Source organism: Eleutherodactylus coqui, chromosome 10 (genome assembly GCF_035609145.1).
Source record: "Eleutherodactylus coqui strain aEleCoq1 chromosome 10, aEleCoq1.hap1, whole genome shotgun sequence".
NCBI classification, from domain to species: domain Eukaryota; kingdom Metazoa; phylum Chordata; class Amphibia; order Anura; family Eleutherodactylidae; genus Eleutherodactylus; species Eleutherodactylus coqui.
The window spans coordinates 39,840,117-39,854,755 of record NC_089846.1 but is presented as its reverse complement, the minus strand read 5'-3'; the positions used below and the strand labels follow the sequence as shown (position 1 = coordinate 39,854,755).

Genomic DNA, 14,639 nt, shown 5'->3' with positions numbered 1-14,639 from the left:
AGACAGCTCTCAGGTGCCTCAGTCTATAGCCCCAGTCTCAACTTAGTTTAGCCTTCAGGTGAGAAGATAGAGGGGCTACAGAATCAGCTGTTAGAAAGCTATCTGCTGTAATGAGGATGGACCAGCCCTGAGAAGTTTGTATTGTAGTATGCATACAAGCAGACAGCAGAAGCCAAACAGTAGATAATTTTCAATCAAAAATAATTTGCTAATCAGTCCTATTTGTAAAAATTAATGAAATGCCCCCCCCTGTACCTCTTTAAGTGTTCACTCACTCTAAATCCACAGACAAAATCTAACTACAGAGAATATATGGTTTATCAGCCTCACTGAGAGATCACATTACAGTTGACCATAGACATTTATAAAGAGTGAAAGGGGAGGAGGAAGCACGAGCAGGAGATTAGCTGCTATGTCATCAACTATACAAAGTGCACAAAAGTAGAGGAGCTCCTGCTCTTCTAACTCTTTGTAGCACACCCTCAAAAGCAGCAGCAGCATGGAGAACATTATACAGCAATATTGAGCAGTGTAGCTGTGAATCCAGCACTGAGGTGAGGTATACACTTAATAGAGCCTTCAGCAGCAGTCTTTCTTTGTGTTTGTCTGCCTCTTTTTCTCTTTTTCTCTGTTGCTGCTGCCTCCTCACCCTCTCATCCCTATAGACTTCTATGGGCAACTGTAATCTGATCTCTTAGTAAAGTTGAAATGCTGTATCTTCTCTGGAGATAGATTTTATCAGTGAATTCAGAGTGAGTGATCAGTTAGCGAAGACTCACTCAGGGCATAAATGTATGCCATGGGCAAACCCACTATAGAATATACGTGTTTTGCATATGGATTTTGATGCAGATTTGCTGTGGATTAGCAAAGAGTGAAATCCACAGCACTTCTTATGCAAATCCACAAGAAAATCCACATGTGGATTATGCAGTAGATTTGACCCTGGTGGATTTTACCACCATGTGTGAGTCCAGTTATTGGGGGAAGCCTAATAAGTGGAGAAAAACCTTTTTTTTTCGAATGAGATATACTACAAAGTTTCTTGTATTCGCTTATACTATTGATTTATGGACACTTCTTTAGAATTGGAGGTCCACTTTATTATCTTTTCTCATCAACTGGTTATCCCAACCGTATAATCAGTAAATTCTGGAGGTCTGTGTGCTCATCCATTTCATTTCACTCTAGTTTTCATTCAGCAATGACCACTCCATTGTTATTTAATAGGAAACGATGCTACAATGTACAAAATATACACTTTTTGTTTCAAAGTGAGCAGAGCTTATATTGTTCAATATGGCGTAACAGTTTATAGTAAGTGTATTGATGGAGTGGAGCAATAAAGCCAGTTCTATGTAATTCTTGAGTATGCTAGCAGCAGCCATAAAGAGTATCGATGACTGAGGTGGAGTCCAGTAACTGGAACTAGTAAGTTACTGTTCGAAAAAAAATATATATATTTTCATTTTTGTGTGATGAGGAAAGTGAAACGCACATGTAATATTTTGTAGTAAAAAAAAAGGACTCTCACACACGGTGAGATCTAGAAGAATCCATAAAACATGCTCTTAGCCATCCCCACGCAGGCAGGGTGGGTATAGCTCTCTGCTTTTGCAACTACTTACATTATGTCCCTTTAAAAACATATACTTTGCATCTTATTTTTGGACCATGCAGTTTAAAAAAAATAGTTGCAAAAATTTTATATATATTTATATATATATATATTTTTTTTTTTTAAGTTTCGCGTATTTTTTTTTTTTTCTTTTTAAACACAGGAAAAAGAACTAAACAAAAACTGACAATTCAAGCCAGTGAAATTGAAACCAGAAAGGAGGTAGCTGAAACCTGCTCTAAAAACACCCTCAGGGAATGCCCTAATCCTTCAGGGATTGAAGAGGTAAAAAGCTGCCATCTTAAATAGATCTTGAACCAGGACAATCCCATCTGTTTCGACACAAAACCTCTACTTTGACACGCTCAGAATAATTTTCTTGCCTGCACAGTGCTTTAACAAACGGACGCTCAACTTTCAGCAGCAGCTACGAAATGATGTGTACCCCAACTCAACGGAGACTTCTCAGCAGCATACAGTAAGCATCATCAATGCTAGACTGGCCCTCCAATACTATTTCAGGCTATTATAAAACATACCCAAAAAAAGAAAATAAAGAAACAAAATACATGGTTCTAATCCCAGCCTAATCCACCACTGGTTTTTCTCGAGAATTATGAGCCCCCGATGTACATGTTTTTTATATTTCACAAAGCAAATGTATTGACTTAAAATGATAATAGCTAGCACATGTTATTAACAAATAGAACAGTATAGAACGATACAATGGTGAAATAAAATAATAAAAAAAACAAACCAAAAAAACTCAAAGAAATGAGTAAGGGCAGTGTTCTCTAAACATAGGAAATCCATGAGTAAAGTCTTCATGGACTCAATCTAAACATAATACTGATAAAAACCCACTTAAGTTTACAGACCATCTAAAATACCATATAAAAGTATATTAAATCAGCAGCTGTTAGAAGACTCCACTGAATGCAATCTAGGATCGACTCTACAACAACTACAAACATCTCAGGTCTCGAAACGTCATGGTAGACATTACCAGGAGGTTCTAACACATCTCAAAGTAGCTGATAAGTTTGGTCCCTGTAATTTGTTTTTGTAAGGACGAGGCCTGAGGGTGTCATGGCAGGCTAAAAAACGAGATTTAAGGCAGACTGGTTGTTTCGGTTGATTTCAACTTGACCTGACACAGTAAGGAGAATGGCTGTATGGGACATAGCAGCAGGAATAGCAGCAACAGTTCTGCTCAAACAACTAAGTGTTGGGTTTTGGTGGCATTGGGGTAAATGATGTATGTCTGTTATAAGGCAGTTAGATGTCATCCCTAACAGACCTTCCAACAGGAAAAGTGCACAGCTCGAGGTTTGATGGAGAAAGAAACACTAAAGCTTGCATCAACTGCAAACCTAAACATCATCTTCTAACTTCATCTGTCACTCCTGTTTCACCTTGAAGTCTTCACAGTCTACCATCTGCATGGGAAAAGGAGGACCGAAATGTTCAGTCTAACCGGCTGAAAAAAAAATCTATGTGTTTATGGCTTGTATTTTGTCTTCTTCTGGCCATACCACAGAGTGACACTTGAAGGAATTCTGTGTTTGTTCCTTATGGCATTCGAATCATAATGCATCTATCGCAGATCTTCATTTCTATAGAAAAAATGTCAGACTGGTCAGTCTAGAATGGTTTCTTATGGACAAATGCGATCCAGTTCAGCAGCTATTATAAAAAGAAGAGAGGGAATGTGATGTGTTTTTCCAGTCTGCCATCAGTTGTGGTCATGCGAACTGTACAGAATGCTATCCGTATCTTGGACTTTGAGTATTCGGATTGTTTTCCCTTGCATTGGGATCCAGGCATGCGCACTTCTCCCGTATATCACAGCCTGCTGGAAATGGAACTACCTGTAGAGAACATGAGGCAGGAAAGTTAGGTGCAGTGGAACTGTTATATTGATAGGAATGACTACTGTGAGAAATATGATGTTAGAGCTTACACAGCATTTAGTTGTATCCATATTAAAGGGGTATTCCCATCGCAGGAATGCCATTCCAATTTAATGCAAATGCAGAAATAAAGTACTCACCAACTACATATGGGTTTAAAACATGCTCTGTTTGCATGCAAAGCCTCAGGCCGGCTGCACGGTTTATTTTTGTGTGGGCTCCGCATGGACGGCTTCCAGTGAAGTCAATGGAAGCCGTCCAACTCGCGGCCCTTCCGCAATTGACATTAAAAAGCAGTGGTTTAAAAAACAATCTGTACTGTGCATGTCCGACGGCGATCCTTGTGGACCATGTGCAGTACAGAGCAGAAGAAGAAATGACAGGTACATGGGGACGCCGGCCAGGCACAGGGTCGGATTCTGCTTCAGGCTCCCACATGTGGAATCCGACCTGGTTGTGTGCAGCAGGCCTTAGTCTTCATTGCAGTTGTTTGCTGCTCCTTGGTAAGGAAACCGACCACCTCCACTATGGAGTGTAGATGACCGGCGTTTGCACACTTCTAACTCGGTATGCAATGATCTTCTGGGTGGCCAGGATCTTTGGAGAGCATACCCAATAGATCTTGGCCCGGCCTTTGCGCTCTGCTGTTTCTTTGCATAGAAGGGCTTCTGAGCAGTGCGCAAAAGCCGGTTGGCCATCTTCACTCCATAGTGGAGCTGGTTGGTTTCCCTTGCAGCGAGCAGTAAACAACTGCAATGATGTTGTAATTGATGAGTACTTTATTTTCGCATTTGCAATCCATTGGAATGGGGTTCCCAGAATGGGAATAGCCCATAAAACATTTATGGCATATCCACATCTGCATGCTCTGCTCTTTTCATAGTTCCAAAAGACTCTAATAAAGAAAGTTGCTTGCAAGCATGGCCACTGCTCCAAAGAACTCTCTAGAGACTGAGCCAGCCGGGAATCAGTGAACTGGGAATAAAGGGATATCTGTTTTCCCGCAGGGTGGGATACGCACCTATTAGGCATGTGCTGTATGGCTTATTCTAAGGATAAATCATAAATGCTTACAGGGGGTTTCTGGGACTAAAGGATAGGTCATCAATATCATATTGGTGGAGAGATGGCTCCCCTAACCTCTACCGATTAACTGTTTGAAGAGGCCACAGTATTTGGGTGAGTGATGTGGCTTCTTTACCGTACACCAGGCACAGCACAGTTTCAGTGGCTGTACCTGGTATTCCACCTCAATCCTATTCACATAAATATGATTAAGGTCATGTGACTGCTAAACATGATGTCAGCCCAAGAAGAGGCTGCAGTGCTTGTCCTCTTCAATCAGCTATTTGCAGAGGTTGCTAACCTCCTATTGATGACCCATCCTGAGGATCGGTCATCAATATTTTAGTTCCAGAAAACCCCTTTAAGATGCTAATACTTATTAAACATGACTACAGTTGTTTGACACCACATTTTTCACATATGCCGCATAAAGAAGGGGTGTTAATAATATGGCTCACCAAGAGGCAAGTAATTTATGATGGTCTAGTTTAGTAAAATGGATGAAAACTGATATCACAGAGTAATGCCGGGGTTAAGGATCTGGTTGAGTCTTGAAGGAACTGGACAATGACTATATTTAGCTGGGGTAATACAACTTAAGATAGGGAACATCGAGGTTCAGTGGCCAAAATGAAGCTCTATAAGTTATACCTAGATAATTCCAATGGAGATATAAAATGTTTATCTTCCAGAGATGGATCATAATCTTAACAAAAAATATTTACTATCTATAAGCCATTGATCTTTGTTAGTAAGCATCATAATGGACTGGTTCAAATGAATGAAACAATGTACACAAAAAACTCACTCTTGTCAGACTCACGGCTAAAGAATGGCATGAAATCACAACATTGGAGCTACAGAATTCAAAAGTAAAATACAAAAATTCACAAATCTGTCTTAAAGAGCATCTGTCATATCTTCGGATCAGTCTTCTTTTCTTGGTGCACCCTCTCATTCCCCTGCACCAAACTTCATTAATTATGGCTCCTGGCACTTGTAATCAGTCAACTGGGCAGTCTCTTCTGCTCACTGTCAACGAATGATATCAGTGGGTGGAGGAAACCTGACATCATCCATTGACAATGAGCGAAGGAGACTACCCACTTGACTGATTTCAAGCACTGGGAGCGGTAACTAATTTGGGGGGGATGTACAAAGAAGAAGCGTTATAGTGAGTCAGTGGGGCCAAGGCTGCAAAGCTATGCAGCCGAACCACCTAATAAGAGGACACAACAGGTCCTGTCTAGCAGTGCTCTCAGCCCTTAAAAATAAGAACTACATATATTCTTCTATGACTATACGATAACCCAAAATACCTGAGGTTCCAGCAAGTATCAGGTCCTAAAGGAATCTCACTGTCAACCCAATGCAAAACTCAGTTTCTGAATTCTGCCATTGTGTCTTCATTAAAAGTTATTTTCCAGATTGCCCAAAAATGACCCAATTTTTGTGGGTTTTGAAGTCACTTTCGATTCACAATTCTAACTTAAATGGCTTCATCTATCTTCTCGACTTATAGATATCAATGTAATCTCCCCCGACCCTTTAGAGAAAACTTATTTCACTTCCATCACGCATTCCTGACATCGATGAGCACATCTTGTGAGGCTAGAAGACATCACTACTATGCACTTTAGCACGTTCCTCAGTAGAAATCTGTAGATTACTGTGTGGTCTTGAAAAACTGAAATTTCTGGAACAGAAGACGGCATTCTGTTTCTCATTTATCTTTGTCTATAAGGAATCCCTTTGCAAACAAGAACACTCCAGCAGATACGCCCTTACAGAAAGAAGTTTAATAAAAAACATGCAGTGCTGGTAGTAAACACTGATATTTGGTCCAAGTAAAAATGACCATACTTTAATCTGTCCTCTTCCAATGAAAGAAGCAGCTCTGAGCTGCCTGGGAGCTGAGAGAATGGTTACAGATGCAGGTGCTTTATAACGGTGCCAACTGGCAGGAATCCGATAGACGTTCAGAAATGTTTTCTTCTAGTTAGTGAGATACATAAAATTACAATTAGAGGCAATGTAGGAGGGTTGCACAATGTGAAAATAAAGAATGGAGTGAGGAAACATCTCTCCGATGTGAAGCTTATCATAGGACACTTGCAGAAGGTTCTTCGCGAGGGATGGCGCACATGGAAGATTACTAATCACTTCAAGGACTCTCACTGGGAAAATGATCCTTACACTGGGACTTACATGGGGGCCTCATATGAGTGATCCCAGTCTATGTTGTTCCTATGGCTTAATAGGAAATATGAACAATCCCTTTAATATCATTAACGTTAGACATGTTTCCCTCAAAATGTGTTTTGAATGTTAGAATTTATAAAGTGTACAGGATCTATACATGACGATAACGTATTCTAAATAAGTTGAAAAAGTCTGATCTTACCGTTTTCGTTTTAACCGTGGAGGTACAGCAATCCCCTCCATCGTAGTCGCAAAAAGCCCAGTTGTTTCCCCCATCACAATAATTGTCTCCAATATATCGCTGTAATATAAAAACAGAAAGAGTTGGAGTTGACTGTGTTGCTTATATTCTCTTGCTCATATTTTACTTTGTCCATTATTTAAGTTAGGGGGAGTTTTCTTTTGTTATACATAGTTATATATACTGTGTTCCCCTGAAAATAAGACACTGTCTTATATTATTTTTTGCCCCAAAAGGGTCACAGTGTCTTATTTTCGGGGGGGGGGGGCTTATACTTACCTGATCCGCAGCGTCCCTATGGTCTCCCGCGGCGCTGAGGCAAGTGTCCTCCCTGTCTGCCTGCTCAACTTCTTTCTGGCAACGGGGCTTTGAATACCCCACCTCCAGCAAAGCAAGCACTGTGATTGGCTAATCTTAGCACCAGCAGCCAATCACAGCCGGTGCTCGATGAGCCAATCACAGACATTCAGTGGTGTCATCCACTGAATGGCTGGGATTGGCTCATCAAGCGCTGGCTGTGATTGGCAGATGGCACAGGGATTAGCCAATCACAGGGCTTGCTCTGCTGGAGGCGGGGTATTTAAATCCCTGTCACCAGCAGAAGCTGAGCAGGCAGACGGGGAGGACTCAGCCATTTGCCGCAGCGCCGCCGGAGACTATCAGGATGCCGGGGACCAGGTGAGTATTGATTTTATTTATTTTTAGGGCACCTGAGATAGGTTCTATTTTCAGGGGAGGCCTTATATTTCAAGCCTCCTCCGAAAACCCAGTAGGTCATACTATCGGGGTAGGACCTATTTTCAGGGAAACACAGTAGCTGAAAAAAGACAAACGTCCATCTAGTTCAACCATGGAGCTGGTTTCATTCTTCAAAATGTCTGCAACTAATCTACTGTGCTTGAGTATATTCTGAGGTTTCAGAGTATTCTGTACATAATTATGGCAGCTTTTATCAGTGTTGAGTGAACCGAAACAGTTGAACCCTGTTTTGGGTCAAACCCACTAAAATCCTTCCTCCTCCTCTATTATGATGAAGAAGAAACACGCACAAACATAGGGAGAACATATAAACTCCATGGAGATGTAGTCCTTGGTCAAATGTGAACCTAGAAGCTCAGCACTACAAGGCAACAATGCTAAGTACTGAGTCATCATGCTTCTTCCTTCCCCTCGTGATCTTGAGGAAGAAGCATGGTGGCCCAATGATTAGTGTTGTTGCCTTGCAGCACTGGGCCCTTGGTTCAAATTTGACCAAGGACAACATCTGAATGGAGATTGTATGTTCTCCCTGTGTTTGCATTGGTTTCTTCTTCAAAAATAATGTTTATCACCTTTATTTATATAGCACATACGTATTACGCAGTGCTTTACATCACTTGATATTTTCTGTCCCCATTGTGACTCACCATCTATATATTCTACTATTAGTATGTATTTAGAGTGTGGGAGGAAGCCCACACAAGCACAAGTTCACTCTACGCTAGCTTTTATCTATATTATTTCCAATACATATAAAGAACAACCAATGCCAACTTACCTCACACTTCTTGATACAGTGAAGTTCTTCTGGGAGTGGATACCATTGCTTTCTTCCGGTACAAATAATGTTCTATAAGAAATAACATTTATATTATAACCATATGTAAGTTACAGTAGTGCTAATAAATAGTGCTTCCATTAGTACTACGTTACTTATAGCAGATGTAGAGCCAATTCCAAAACCACTTCAAACAATTAGGCTACATACTATGAGTAATGACATTTATAATGACCAACCACTTACCTCCATAAGTGTGTACAGCCCAGATCTTAAAGGGAGTCTGTAACCCGATTCTAGCAGTATATACTAATCGTATCATAAGATGTAGGACAGAGATGAAATTCATTGGACTTTTTATTTATCTGATGGGCATCTCCCAAACTTATCTGGGTTGCCTCCTCCTTCCTTTCCTAAACACTCACATAAAGTTTACTGACATCTCCTCATGTGGCGCAAAGGGGCAGCAGAAAAGCTCTCGTTCACGACCTAAAGGTTGTGGGTACAATCCCCGCGTGGTTCAGGGAGGTGGCTCAAGGTAGACTCATCGTTCCAAAGTCGGTACAATGAGTACCTAGCTTGCTGAGGGGTAAAAGATGACTGGGGAAGGCAATGGCAAACCACCTCACAAAAACAGTCCGTCACGTTATGATGTGACATCACCCTAGGAGTCAGTCATGACTCGGTGCTTGTACCAGGGGACTTTACCTACCATTCTAGGAAGCCAGAGGCATTGTGAGTTCCAGTGTGTTTAGGTAGAGTGAGGTTGGGAAGGGTATAGTAGTCTGACACACTTCTCCTCTTTATGGAGAACCAGAGGAGAGTAATTGTAAAATGGTTCCACACAGGACATTTTTATAATTTATACATAGTTTAAGTGTTAAACATCTAATTGCTGGGTTCCCCACCAAACAGAATGGAGATCCTAAGCGCCCTGTTCCCCATGACTGAGGATACACCAAGTAAAATTCCCAGTTGTCTACATTGGCCTACTAGAGATTGAATAAACTGTGGTATTCATGCATGATCACTGCTCCATTCAAACACCTACTCACTGGGATCATGCAGTGAGGAGGAATGGGGACATTCTAGTGATCAGTTGAGATCCCAGCAGTGGGGTCCCCAGTGGTCTGCCATTTATCACTTATCCTGTGAATAGGTGATGAAAATCCTTTGTGAAGGATAACCCATATATAAAGAAGCAAGTCTAGATGAAATAGAGTAGTCTGAATTAACTGAAAGAGCCTGATGACATCTGTATGTTAAATATAACTGGGAACTATTCTATACCTAGTTAAAGGGAATTTCAGGGGATGCACATTGAAGGCTTTTCTTTAACCCTTTCCAATCCACTGTCTGATATCTAAAGACATTATGATTTAAAGCTGTACAGCTCCAATTTTGGAAGACGTCTGTCAGGGTTCTCTTACTGTATATTGCCAGCCTCTCTGCTGTCAGAGCCTATCCAATGTGTCACTTCATGCAGTACTGGCTTTAGCCAGCAGATAGCGCCGTTGTATAACAGCAGAAAAAGAGTAAGCCCCCTAGGAAAACCAGGATACAAATTGGATTGGAAAGGGTTAAACCCCTTTAGGGTATTGTACTAAATTCTTAGATCTCAATACAAATGAGAGCATGAAGAAATTACAGATGTTTCCACCCTTTTCTTAGTTTGGATTTTGGTAAGGACTCCAATTTCTCATGATACCATAACGGTACATCCTTGTGCCATTGAGTAAAAAAGTATGCTTTAAACATATATATGTATATTTAATATGTTGAGTATGATAAGATCGGGAGGTGCCATCTGCGTATCATGGCAGCTTGGGGCCTTCTAAAGGCCTCTAAGACTGCCATGTATTTCTGTCTATTTGGACAGGCCTGTTGCCTGTCCTAATAGAATATCTGAATAATACCACATACTGCAATACTGAATTATTGTAGTTTATGGTATAAGCGATCAAACAATTGCTGTTTAAAGTCAATATAGAGAATAAAAAACAAAAAAAAGTTAGTGAAAAGAGGTTTTGTAGTATTATGAAAAAAGGATATTAAAAGTAAAAAAAAACACCTTTTCTCATATTTACAATAAAAAGAGCTCAGATAGATGAGCGATTTTTTTTTAGCAGGTTAATAGTCACACAAAAAAATTGCATGCCGCAGATCGCGTGACCGTGCAACATTTCTAAGCGCAGAAGAGCCGATCTTCATGCGTCTGAAATTCGCTCATTCTCTGGAGCAGCTGTGCTTGGAGAAGTGCAGCTGCTCCAGGAGAAGAGAGAGAAGAAGCCCCGTAGAACTTCGGGATTTCCCTAGAGCAGAAAGAGATGGAGCGGACTTATAGGGGATTTTCCCATAGCAGGGAGAGATGGAGTAGGGCTTTGGGTTAATCTCCCATAGCTCTGCTCTCTCTCCCTTGCTATAGGGAAATCCCTCATAGGTCTTCTCTATCTCCCTGCTATGAGAAAAAAGTTATCAGGTCATTTTTGCTGCATTGTGAATACCGTAGAAACAAGAACTCATTAAGGGCTTATTTATACGTCCGGATATCGACCAGGTTTTCACGCCCCGGTCGATATACAGTGACCCTTTCTGCAGGTGGAGGAGGCAGGCCCGGCGCAGAGCACTGGGCTCCTGCCCCCTCTCTGCCCCTCACCACTGTTGGCAACGGGAGGCCAGAATGGGGAAGGAGCTAAGCTCTGCCCCGACCCACCCCTTCCATTGCAAATAGTGGGGAGGGGCGCAGAGGTGGCGGGAGATCAGTGCACTGCTCCTGGTCTGGTCCACCTCCTCCACCTGCAGAAAGGGACAACGTATATCGGCCGGGCGTGAAAACCCGGCCGATATACGGATGTGTGAATAAGCCCTAAAGATGGCAATGTTGTAGTTTTTTCCTTTCATTCCACTTTCAAGAATTTTAACATTTTTTAGCACATTATATGGTACATTAAATGGTGCTATTAAAAAATACAACTTGTCCTGCAAAAAACACGTGCTCTCTTCTCTCTCTATTCTCTTCTTATACGTGTGTATACACCCAATACCAGTTACATCGCTCCCTCAGTAATGATATATCAGCCACGTACCTCTAGCAGACCAACAATGATTTTATGGTCTGCATGAAAGATCCGATCAGGGATTTACCGCTGATCGGTCTTTTACTGCAAGTGTTCACACTGCACAATCATCTTGCAAACCACTCGATCCAACAAGTGAATTGTATGATAATCATCACATGTAAAAGGGACTAAAGGCGGCTGCAAACAGGAGAGGTACCATCTTTGAACCCCGGAAAGCCCTGGTGGTGCGAGCGAGAGGACCTCTCTAGTGGTGCATGGACATAGGACCTTGATGACCTGACTGTGATGTCTTTGAAGGCCCCGTATCCTCCTAGTCAAGCCACACATAGCAGCACGGAGGAGAAGGTAGCAATCCTTGTCCCTGACAGCCAGCGTCCTGCAAGTTACTGGTGGGACTGCACATGGCACCTCCATAATAATGCAGTCAAAAACTCTCACACCCCTAAGACCTGCTCTGACTCCTATCTGTACTTCATCTGGTTGCCATGGAGGTCTGTATCTGGGACTGTTATCTAAGCACCTCAGTACCGTTATTCATTGCGCGTCTCCTTGTCTCTAGTTTTCAGGACATTCCCAACCCTCATCGTGAACTTTAATGGATAGGTAAAGAGTATATCCATCATCAGTGCTGCAAGAGAATTTCCCTCCTCTCCCAGTTTACATATGAGCATCAGACAAACCCCCTTTTTCTTGCAAACATTGAACTTGCATTTGAATTGCTAATAAAAGTCTGTAAGCCTCTAAGAATTTCTGGAATGCATCTGTGATTTTTTTCTCTTTCGGATATGGCCTGTCTATACCAAGCATGTGGGAAACAATTCATGACTGTACTCAGTATCATATCTGCAGTACTCATGGAGTGCGGTGCAATCTATACCGTATGCAATCCTATTAACTTCACTTTATCAACAGATTTGGCAGGAATTTATATTAGTAGTAAGGGTATCTTAGATATTGAGACAACGATGGCATCTGCTGCTAGCCCTAAAGAGATATGGGCACCTTCTATTATTACCGTGCTAGTGCAGATATATTACCAGGGATATATTAACCATTAGACCACCATTAATATTTATATCGATCTGCAGGTATATTATGGGTATATTCACACATAGTGGAAACGCAGAGGCCACTGGGTGGCGGGCGAGGGGGTGCGCTGACAGTGTGAAGAATTGCGTGTGAGGCGGAGCGATGTAGCTGCTGGAATCAGCTGCATATCCCCAGTGGATTTTGAGTCAATATTTGCACCGATGGTGCAGATTTTGGCTGTTTCTTTTGCAGAAATGCTGCAAAATTTTCCGCTGTAGAAAATCCACAGGATTTCCACTACATTTTAATATACCCTAATGGGGGTGTCCAGTTGTAAAGTATTGATGCCCCATCCTCAGGATAGTTCATTATTTGTAGATTGGCAAGAGTGCTTTTTAAAGAGTGGGCATGATCCAGCTTTAGTGGGTGAGGCCACACACAGCCCATCCCATTTACTATAATTTACGCCAGACTATAGCAAAAACCTATGCCAGCTCAGTGCTGGCGTACGTTTTCATCAGCCACATGGAAGAGCCACCTGATGACACAAGTATATTACGAGGTTTGCACTCTTCATACATTTGTCACGTGTAGTCAGGCTTTTTCTTGCTTCTTCCCCTGGAGGAGGGGAAGGAGAAAAGCTGAGCTTCTCTTGTTTTTCTTCTTCTCCGCCTCCAAATGAAGAAACAAGAAGAGGAAGATGGGCAAAGGAAAAAGAAGTGTGGTGGCTCAGTGGTTAGCACTGGTGCCTTTCAGCACTAAAGTCCTAGGTTCAAGATTGACCAAGGATAACATTGAAACATTATGTTCAACCTGTTCTTCTTCTTCTCCTGCAGGAAGTAGAAGGATGTTGGTTTAGCGGTTAGCACAGTTGCCTTGCAGGGCTGGAGTCCTAGGTTCAAATCTGACTGAGGACAACATCTGCATGTTGTTCATCAAAGTAAATTCATATGTTACACAAAAACAGAACGACAATATGTTGAGCAAAAGCAGGTGGAGGACGGGAGCAGGAGGCAATGACCAGCAGTTTAATAAAAAAGCACACATGTGAGATGCAGTCACTCTGGCCAGTAGTGGCTACAAAAACTGTGGGCTGGGGGTAACATCTGAAATCTTCTTTATTTTCAGAGAAAAGACATAATGAAAGACAAGTTGCCAAGGATCTGGACACGTTTTGGCTAGTCATGCAGTCTTTTTCAACAGCTGAGGACTAACTGAAACGCGTCCAGATCCTTGACAACTTGTCTTTCATTATGTCTTTTCACTGAAAATGAAGATTTTAGACGTAGAATCCCACCAACCTCTTTTTTACAATTGCCTTGTTATCCGATGAAGCTGGCATTTTTCTGGTCTTGGCCCCATCTACTATCATCGCCTGGCTGTGGGGTCCCCGCTATAAAGGATGAGCTCTATTCTTTCTTACCGCTCACTTAGGGGTGACGTCACCTATCCTCACTACTGAAAAAAGACCAAAAAACTCTGATGCATATCGAGATCTAAACACTGGTCTCTTCCTCAGGGAGAAATGACAGTTATGTGTATGCAGGTGCTACCACCCAAAGTGGCTGCGTCTCACATGTGTGCTCTGTACTTTTTTCCTCATTGCCTCCTGCTCCCGTCCTCCACCAGTCTTTGCTCGGTGAGTGCTTTCTACATTGGCATGTTCTTATTCTTTTTTGGCGCACCTTTCAAGTTTAGCGCACCCTTTGCCTATTATTGCTTTTGTATTTTATATATCCTGGTAGGCTGGGGTAGTGGCCTACTCACGGTTGCAGCTACTTTGCATATACTTTTGGCGCAGGGTTATACACACTTACTTGTATACATTAAATTCATATGTTGTTTTTGGTGAGATTTGAACCTAGAACAACATCTGTATGGGGTTTAAAAAAACTGAAAGCCCATGAGAAGTTGTCCTTGGTGAGATTTGAACCTGGGAGCCCAGCAGTGCTAA

At 41.9% G+C, this 14,639-nt stretch overlaps 1 protein-coding gene across 1 annotated transcript in view; it reads right to left on the bottom strand.

Moving 5' to 3' along the window:
• Nucleotides 1-2,407: 2,407 nt before the first annotated feature.
• The window catches only part of PAPPA (pappalysin 1), a 326,123-nt gene continuing 313,891 nt past the window's right edge, over nucleotides 2,408-14,639 (bottom strand). Inside the window, exons 20-22 of the mRNA XM_066580837.1 lie at nucleotides 8,577-8,648; nucleotides 7,001-7,099; nucleotides 2,408-3,489 (exon numbers count right to left, since the gene is read on the bottom strand). Of these exons, the coding sequence (XP_066436934.1) occupies nucleotides 3,385-3,489; nucleotides 7,001-7,099; nucleotides 8,577-8,648 (276 nt within the window). The 3' untranslated portion in view covers nucleotides 2,408-3,384. The remainder of the gene's footprint in view (nucleotides 3,490-7,000; nucleotides 7,100-8,576; nucleotides 8,649-14,639) is intronic.